Source organism: Nicotiana tabacum, chromosome 1 (assembly GCF_000715075.1).
Source record: "Nicotiana tabacum cultivar K326 chromosome 1, ASM71507v2, whole genome shotgun sequence".
Classification (NCBI taxonomy): Eukaryota; Viridiplantae; Streptophyta; class Magnoliopsida; order Solanales; family Solanaceae; genus Nicotiana; species Nicotiana tabacum.
The window spans coordinates 64,771,513-64,781,558 of record NC_134080.1 but is presented as its reverse complement, the minus strand read 5'-3'; the positions used below and the strand labels follow the sequence as shown (position 1 = coordinate 64,781,558).

Sequence of the window (10,046 nt, the reverse complement as noted above, 5' to 3'; positions counted from 1 at the left end):
CCCCCCCTTTTTAGATTAATCTTGTTGGCACAGAGATGATGAAGAGGGTTTCTCATACGGGGCAGTTAATTCATGATTATCAGATTGAAGCAGACAACTAGAAAGAACAATATGAAAGCCTTCAACTTGATATGAAAATGCTAGAAGAAAGCAAGTGCACCTTAGAGTAGCAGTTGAAGGTTTTGACTTCAGAGTTAGCAGTTAAGAAAGCTTCCTCAAATAAGGCTGACAAGGACAAAAATCTCCTCGAGACATCATTTTCTGAGCAACTCTCTAAGGACAGTGAAGAGGTTAGAGGATTGAAGGCTTTGCTAAGTGAGAAAGAGGTTTACGCCAGCGAACTCGTGCAAACACTTACTCAGACCCAAGAAGATATCCGTGAATCTTCTGATAAGGTCAGTTCTTTAGAGAGTTCACTTACTCCTCTGCAATCTTTTTATGATACTGCCTTAGCTGAGAATGAAAAGCTCAAAAACGAGATCGATCAGTGGGAGAGAGATTATGAGATTCTTGAGGACAAGACTGCTATTGAAGTGAATTGGGCTATTTTAAACACATGCCACGATACCCTTGTAGAGGCTAGCCAAGAGGGTTTCAACTTGGATTCTGAGTTAGCCAAGATAAAGGAGATCATTGAAAAAGCTCAGCAAGGCCAAGACTTTCAATCTCCCATGGCTGACACTCCTGAGCATGTTGAAGATGATATGGGTATGGTGAATGCCCCAGCTCTTTCAAGTCAACCTGAACCTTCTACTGCTAATGATACCGCTTTAGATCCTTATTCTGCCCCTTAGTGAAAGTTTGTGAAGTGTAATTCCTTTTTTTTCTTCTTGGTGGTTTTACCCCTAGTCCCATTTGGGGGTTTGGTTTTTTGAAATGACAAGTCCCCAGACCTTTTCGGGGCATTTTGTATAAATGACAATCAGTTTATGACTAAGTTCATACTTAGTCTAAACTTAATACTATGAAGTTTTTGTTTGACTTAATTATCTTGAGCTTCTGTTTTGCTCTTTTTTGCCTTTATATTTAAGGTTTTGTTTGTTAATTCGTGGGTTTTTGTCTAACCCTTTTTGCATTTTTTGTTTTAAAAAATGCTTTATTAACTTCATGGATATCTGAATCAAACATGAATTTATAAAGAGGACCCTTTTATTCTCGACACTTAATGAAGAAGACGTCTCAACTTCATAATGGTGTAAATATATGAAAAAAGAAATAGGAACACACATGTTTCTTGAAATAACTTTGATAAATCTTTCATTTGAACTTTGTCAAGTTTAAGTAACATCTTACATGTATTTAAATATCTTCTATAACTTTTCGTAACTGTTTTTATTACAATAGATTTGCAAAAAATGAAATAAAATCCAAGGTTTTTTTATACCCACGACTAAGAATTGCCTTTAACCTAGACATCATAAGATTTTGAAATCTACATGAAGGTTTTTTGACTGGCTTGTGTTATTGGCTCGTGACTTTGCTCTGCACGTGATATATTTGATGAGCAGACTTTTGGGCTTGACTTGAATTTAACTTGCATTCAATCTTCTTTGCCTTCTTTATACATATGTCATATGTATATTATATAGTCACCCATGTGTTTGAGCTTTGAAGTATGAAATCTCGAGCACTTGATTACTCCTTCCATGCGGTCCTTTTCCTGAAAAGGAAAAACATACGGGATTCAGAGGTATGATTTTAGATGAAGACTACTTAACCCATCTAAATTTCTATCATAATAGTTGTAATCCTAGATCGGGAATTTATATTTTTTCCACGTGTCTTGTAGGTCGTGATTCACCACTTAGTACGGGTTAGCTTTTTTCCTATCATCTAAAATCGTTAGTAAAATTTTAACAATTCAACAATAAAATTTTAAAATGAGGGTACCTGCCCATGGATATTTCCTTTCCTTAGAAATAGTATCTCTTCAGATGAACAACATTCCAATGTGAAGGTAGAATCTTGTCATCCATTATTTCCAGCTTGTATGCTCCTTTTTCCTGCGATACGGTGAATCTTATAAGGTCCTTCCCAAGTTGGACTTAACTTTCCTGCATTAGCTGCTCTCGTTGATTGGAAAACCTTCTTGAGTACGAAGTCCCCAATCTTGAAGTATCTGAGACGAGCTTTCCGATTATAGTATCGTTCCATAACTTGTTTTTGTGCTGCCATCCTTATTAGTGCAGTTTCCCTCCTTTCTTCAAGTAAATCTAGGTTTATTCGCATTTATTCTTCTTTTGACTCCTCAGTTATTTGTGTATATCTCGTGCTTGGCTCCCCTATCTCGAATGGGATCAAGGCTTCAGCTCCGTATACAAGTGAGAACGGTGTTTCCCCCGTACTTGTTTTTTTTTGTTGTGCGGTAAGCCCATAAAACACCAGGTAATACCTCTGGCCAATTGCCTTTGGATTCCTCCAACCATTTCTTTAAATTGTTGATAATGACTTTATTCATTGATTCAGCTTGTCCATTACCCACCGAACAGTAAGGCGTTGAAGTAATCCTTTTAATTTACCAACATTGAAAAAATTCTGTGATTTGTGCGCCTATAAATTGCAGGTCGTTATCACATACGATTTCCTTTGGTACGCCGTATCGACATATGATGTTTCACAAAATGAAATCTCTGACCTCTTTTTCTCGTACCTATTTAAAAGCACATGTTTCTACCCACTTAGTAAAGTAATCAGTGAGTACTAGCAAAAATCTTACCTTGCCTTTGGCTAATGGTAGTGATCCCACGATGTCCATCCCCCACTTCATAAAAGGACACAGTGCAATGACCTGATGTAATAATTCTATAGGTCTATGCATATTGTTACCGTATCTTTGGCACTTTTCACATTTAGCCACAAAATATTCCGCATCTTCTTCCATTTTGGGCCAATAATAGCCGGCTCTAATCATGGTTTTCACTAAGGACCTTCCTCTCGCGTGATTTGTACAATGCTCCTTGTGTATTTCCCTCATCACATACTCTGTTTGAGAAGGTCTGAGGCATCTTGCTAGGGGACCACCGTACATTTTACGATAAAGATTGCCTTGCTTTAAACAGTACCGAGCAGCTTTTTTGCAAAGTGCTTGAGCCTTTTACTTATCTTCAGGGGCAATTCCATACTACAAAAAGTTACAATCTAGTTCCTCCAATCCCAAGTTAAATTATTGAAATTTACCTCATTTTTGTCTTGATCAAGTACTGAATGAAATAAATGAATTACAGAAGCATTTTCATCATTTGTCATTTCTGCTGCAGATACAAGATTAGCTAGGGCGTCTGCCTCGACATTTTCTTCTCTTGGTAGTTGCACAACTTTCCAGGTTTGGAATTGCCTAACTAGATCACGTGCCTTTTTCAGGTATTGCTGCATGCTTGTCTCTCTAGTTGTATAAGTCCCCAGCATTTGGTTAACTATGATCTGCGAATCGCTTTTGATTACGACCTGTTCTATGCCAAGCTTGTGTGCCAATTCTAAACCTGCAATCACAACTTCATACTCTGCCTCATTGTTAGTAACAGGGTGACATTTTATTGCTTGTCGTATTGTTTCACCCGTAGGTGGTACCAAAACAATTCCTAGACCTGCCTTTTTTACATTCGATGAACCATTAGTGAATAAAATCCAAGTTCCTAGATTAGACCCGTTGAATACTTGTAGTTCTTTTTCTGCTTTTAGTTGCATCCCTTGGCTAAAATCGGCCACAAAATCTGCCAACACCTGTGACTTTATTGCAATTCTAGGTTGATATGTAATGTCATATTCACTCAATTCTATGGCCCACTTGGCTAACCTACCTGATAACTCGTGTTTATGTAATATATTACGCAGGGGATATGCAGTTACTACAGAGATAGGGTGGTATTGAAAATAAGGTCTTAATTTCCTAGATGCCATAATTAATGCAAGTACAAGTTTTTCTAGATGAGGATACCAAGTCCCAACATCTAATAATGACTTGCTAACATAGTCAATTGGAGACTGTTTACCTTGATCTTCACGAACTAAAACAGCACTCACCACAACTTCTAAAACAACAAGGTAGATAAGTAATTTCTCCCCATCTTTTGGTTTCGCAAGCAACAGTGGATTTGACAAGTATACTTTCAAATTTTTGAGTGCTTGCTAACATTGTTCTGGCCATTTGAACTGATCTTGCTTTTTTAGAGCTGAAGAGAACATAAAGCACTTTTCTGATGATTTGGAAATAAATCTTCCCAAAGCTGTTATTCTTCCCATCAGTCTCTGTACCTCTTTTTTACTTGTAAGTATATCAAGAATTTCCTTAATAGCTTTAATCTGCGCGAGATTTACTTCAATGCCACGTTAGAAATAAGAAATCCCAAAAACTTACCTGATGAAACGCCAAATGCACATTTCTCGGGATTTAGCTTCATGTTAAATTTACGGAGAATCTGAAATGTATCAGACATGTGTTGAATATGATCCCCTACTTGTTGTGACTTGACCAGAATATCATCTATGTAGACTTCCATGGTTTTCCCTAAATATTCTTGAAATATTTTGGTCACCAACCTTTGATATGTGGCTCCAGTGTTTTTAAGGCCAAATGGCATTACTTTGTAACAGTAAGTCCTCCTGTTTGTTACAAATGAAGTTGTTTCCTCATCTAGGGGATCCATTTTGATTTGGTTATACCCTGAATATGCATCTAAAAAACATAACAATTCATATCATGCAGTAGCATCAATTAGTTGATCTATATGCGGTAATAGAAAAGAATCTTTAGGACAAGCTTTGTTTAGGTCAGTATAATCTACATAACTCGCCACTTACCATTCTTTTTGGTACTACTATAGTATTAGCTAACAAATTTGGATATTTTACCTCGCGGATGGACTCAATTTTTAAAAGTTTTTGCACCTCATCTTGAATCACCTGATTTTTGAAAGATCCTTGCTTTCTTTTCTTTGTTTGACAGGTGGATATGATGGATCTTCATATAACTTGTGAGTCATTACTTCCAGAGGTATTCCTGTCATATCAGAATGGGACCAAGCAAAATAATCCACATTAGTTTTCAAGAATTCGGTCAACTTACTTTTATTTTGTGGCTTAGGTTAGCCCCAATATAGACTTTCCTTTCATGCCAGGGTATGAATAATTATACAGCTTCCAACTCTTCAATCGTCGTTTTGATGTTTTCATTTTCTTTCGGTTCTTGGATGGAATCGGGCCTCGAGTATACATCTGTCCACCCGTGTTTAGTTGAGGCTTGTGTTGCAGCATCCTCAACTAGATTTTGTAATTACTATTTTTCTTCATTTTTTGCGCTTGAATTTGCTAAGTAGTTGATGCTCCTAGATGTCTGTTGATCATCGCGGATTTGACGTATTCCCCATTGTGAAGGGAATTTAATAACTTGATGTAGGGTAGATGGCACACCGTCCATTTCGTGAATCCATGGTCTACCGAGAATCATATTATAAGCCATATCCATCTCTACCACCTGAAATTTCGTATCTTTGACAACTCTTTCTGCGAACGTTGTGAGTATTACCTCCCCTTTTGTTACGACGCTTGAATTGTCAAAACCAGATAAAGTATGCGCCTTGGGTACCAGCTTATCTTCAGCTTGCATTTCGTTTAACACTCTTAGGAAAATGATGTTCACGGAGCTACCTGGATCAATCAAAACTCATTTAACATTAGTTTCATGTACAAGTAGAGATATTACCAGTGCATCATTGTGTGGAGTTAGTACGCCATCTATATCTACATCCTCAAATGTAATACTTTCTTCTTCCAAAATACGTCGAACCTGCTTTCCGTGTGTGATTGTAATCTTTGAAACTTTCTTGGCTGTCGTATATATCACGCCATTAATTTCTTCTCCTCTACTTATAATGTTAACGGTCCTTTTTGGTGAATGAGGTTTAGGGGGCTCCTGCGTGTTCTTCATATACGCTTGCTTACCTTTTTCACTAAACAATTCGGTTAGATATCCTTGCTTTAATAAATGGTCAACTTCACCTTGCAGCAATCTACAATCTACCATTTTGTGACCATGATCGTTGTGAAATTTGCACCAGAAATCAGGATTTCGCCTATTCGGGTTTGATCTCATTTCCTTTGGCCACCGCACCTTATCACCCAAGCTTCTTAATACTGCTACTAACTCTGATGTGCTAACATTAAAATTGTAATCACCAAATTTTGCCTTCGAGCCTCTATCATTATCCCGCGTCTCTCGTACGTTTCACTCTTTTCCAAACCTTGACGATGAGCCTAACTCTCTATCTCTTGATCTATGATCGTACCTCGAGTTATCCTGCTCTGAACGCGAGTCTCTTCCTACTGGTCCCATGTAGGGATCGTATCTATTTTTACCGGACCTTTTTTCAGTTTCAGCACGTCTCGAGCTTACCCTCTCCTCTTTTTGAGAGCGAGAGATTGTATCTTTTTTCATCCTCAACTTCGTGTTGTATCTGTTGTAAACATCATTCCAAGTTGTTGCTGGAAATTCACGTTGACTTTCCTTGAGTCGTCTCGTGGCTTCTGAACTCTTCTCATTTAAGTTACTGGCAAAAGCCATAGCTGCCCAGTTATCAGGTACGCACGACAACATCATCCTTTCACGCTAGAATCTGTCTACGAATTCTCTGAGCAACTCCGAATCTTCTTGCTTTATTTTGAAAATATCCTCCTTTCTTTTTTTGACTTTTTGATCTCCCGAGTGTGCTTTGATAAATGAATTTGCAAGCTCAGCAAAAGAATTTATAGAATTTTTGGGTAAAAGAGAATACCATGTTAATGCTCCCTTAGTGAGCGTTCCATCGTATTTTGGAATATCGGGCATATTGAATTTCTTGTATGGTCAAGTTGTTGCCCTTTACACCAGTTGTAAATGCAGTCACGTGATCTCATGGATCAATTGTTCCATCATATTTTGGAATATCGAGCATATTGAATTTCTTCGGAATCGGTAGAGGAGCAGCACTGGGCTTCCAAGGTTGTTGTGAATATTTGACCATATCTATTCCCTTGATTATAGGCAGTACTCCAGGTATTTGCTCTATGCGGTCGCTTTGCTCCTTGAGCTGTTTCTGCAAAGTTAATACTAAATTTTGTAAATCAGAATTGATTATGTTACCTGGTTCTCCATCACGAGACTCGTCAGGAGTTTCGCCACTGCCTAAATTAACGAGTCCAGAACGACGGTTTTTCAAATTGTTGTTATTTAGCGTTGGTGTTGGGGGTGCAACCGACAACTGGCTGGTAAAAGCCTATAGGGCGTTATTGACCTATTAAGCAATTAATTTCTTAAGAGCTTCATCGAGGGCTTGTTCATTTGCAACTCTGTCATTTTGATTTGATTCAGATCCATTTGGAGTCCCCTCCCGTAACTGTCGCTGAGAATGTTGTGGCGAAGGAGGTGAGGTTCTATCATCTGGATCGTTCATTTGATGATGTGGATCTTGAGGTGGTAAATTGTGTTGGTTATTATCGTTGACATTCAACATGATTATTTTTTATAGAAGAATCGATTTGGAAAGCAGACGATTATCAGCTTCCCGGTAACGGAACCAATTTGCTTAACCAAAATAGGAATTTTGGTCAAATCTTATTTTTAGAAGAACTCGGGTTACTGATAATCAAGTAGAAATAGGAATAATTGATGTAAATAATAATTGAATAGAAAGCAAAGTAAATCAGTATATTCCAATAGTATTTCGTGTCCTTACAAATGTTCATTCCTCATCTTTTATAGCTATTTCTAAGTAATACGTTTTTCTCCTTTCATAATGGAGTCATTATGGACAATCAATGGCATTTAATGTAACGTTATAATTGGTAATCATAATTGATTTAATACAAATTATATAACATTTTCCATAATTAATGCCTATTAATTACCAATAATACGTATCTATACCCCTTTTGCTATTTAGGTTCATTCTTCTGATGCGTCTTCAAAATACCAAGAGGTCCGAGCACCTATCCCTTCTATTTTTCTTGGATCTCTTCCCCGTGCCTGCTAAAGCTCGTGCTTCTTCAACTATCCTTTGCCAACTGTCATTCCTTTACCAGTCCACGTGTCATGACGTGTCACCTCATAATTAATTATAATCATGAACTTAATTTTTTCCAATACAATAATGAAGTAAGATGGTGACTCCGAGGCCTGCAAACGTCAAGTAGGTATACCTTGAACTCTCCCACCACGCAGACGCAACTCTCAACAACACAATCGGAATACCTGGATCTGCACAAAAATGTGAAGAAGCGTAGCATGAGTACACCAGAACGGTACAAGTAAGTATCAAGTCTTACCTTGGTAGAGTGGTGACAAGGCCAGGTCAAGACACCTACTAGACATAGAAACTTGTTCAATATATACATAAGCTAACAATGGACCGAACCTCAATGTAATACCAACGGCGAAAAATTATTGATTTACAACCAACAATGAAGTAATATAAATATAAATGACAGCAAGTAGTAAACGAATAATAAAGAAACAACATAGTCAGATCAACGATGAGATGTAAATGAACTCAAATAAGAAACACAGATGACAACTCAAATAATCAAATTGCTCCCAACGCATGGACTTACAACAAAAATTACCCCGAAGCACCACACCTCATAAACCACAAGTCATGGACCACACTTGTGATGAGCCAAAAGGTCATCTTATGTTTTAGAACTCAATCCCGTGTTTCAAGGCCTCCATAACCTAATTTTTTTTCCTTCTCAATTCGCGTGCACAGTCCGGGAGCATTTCCAGAAAGCCTTTATGTGAAAATTTGAGAAAATAATAATTTTTGCTTTTAAAAGTTGATTTAGTTGATTTCGGTCAACGTTTTGAGTAAATGGACTCGGACTCGCATTTTGACAGTCTCAGTGGGTCTGTATTAAAATATGGGACCTGAGCGTATGCCTGGAATCGGATTTGGAGGTCCCTAGCCTGAGTAATGATTTTTGTTAAAAATTATAAATCTGAAAATCTAATGATTTAAAGAAATTGATTAATGTTTGATCTCGTTGGTATCAGGCTTGTATTTTGGTTCCGGATCCCGGTACAGGGTTAATATAATATTTAAGTCATGTTTGTGAAATTTGGTGAAAATCGGAGTTGATTAGACGTGATTCAGGCATCCGGTTGAGAAAAGATGAATTTCAAGTGTTCTTAAGAATTTCAGGTGATTTGGTGCTAAATTCATAATTCTAGGTATTATTTTGGCGATTTGATCGCACAAACAAGTTCGTATGATATTTTAAGACTTGTGTAGATGTTTGGTTTGGAGCCCCGAGCGCTCAGGTGAGTTTCGGATAGGATACAGGATGTTTTGGAACATAGAAAATTTTACTGGTATAGCTGAACTTGTTGCAGGCCTCTGATCTCGCATTTGCGAGATCAGGCATCACAATTGCGAACCCTACATGTTCCGCATTTGCGAGGCTTTCATCGCAAATGCGAAGAAAATCTGGGCCAGTAGTTCTCGCATTTGCGAGGTTATCTTCGCAATTGCGAAAGGAGTCTGGGAGGGATAAGGATCGCAAATGCGATGTTATACTCGCATTTGCAAGGTTCAGTGATCGCAATTGCAATACTTTCATCGCATTTGTGAAGGCAGTAGGATTGTAAAGGGCTTCGCAATTGCGATAACACCTTCACAAAATCCATCCATGAGGCTTCTTGGGACTAAGAAAATAACATGTATCATGTGTTTGGGCAACGACATCACATGCTTCTCCCTCTTGTTTGCTAAAAAAGAGAACCCAATTAAATAGGAAGACGGAGGGAAATAATTAGGACTACTTACATTGCACCTCTCATTGGCATATTCTATGTCTAAGGTTCCAGTTAAGTAGTGTAAACAATGTAACAAGTTTCCAATTGTGAGAAGAAGAGGCCTAACATGATGTAGAATAGCCTGTCAATATAGCCCAAGATGACTGCCTATCATTTCAACCCCAAAAGGGAGCTAGGCTTTGAGGGAGGAGGATATGTAGGCAAGTCATCCTTGGCTAATAAACAAAGACTCTTCTCTTCAGGTAAGCCCTCTCTTCTATGCATT

General features: G+C 37.9%; 1 protein-coding gene across 1 annotated transcript; it reads right to left on the bottom strand.

Moving 5' to 3' along the window:
* Positions 1-3,051: 3,051 nt before the first annotated feature.
* LOC142162816 (uncharacterized) lies at positions 3,052-6,088 on the bottom strand. Its single transcript, XM_075219680.1, has 6 exons — positions 5,758-6,088; positions 5,407-5,643; positions 4,355-4,672; positions 3,585-4,028; positions 3,178-3,479; positions 3,052-3,102 (listed from the first exon to the last, which is right to left on the bottom strand). Exons 1-6 carry the CDS (start codon positions 6,086-6,088, stop codon positions 3,052-3,054), a joined length of 1,683 nt encoding a protein of 560 aa, XP_075075781.1.
* Between the last annotated feature and the right edge of the window lie 3,958 nt (positions 6,089-10,046).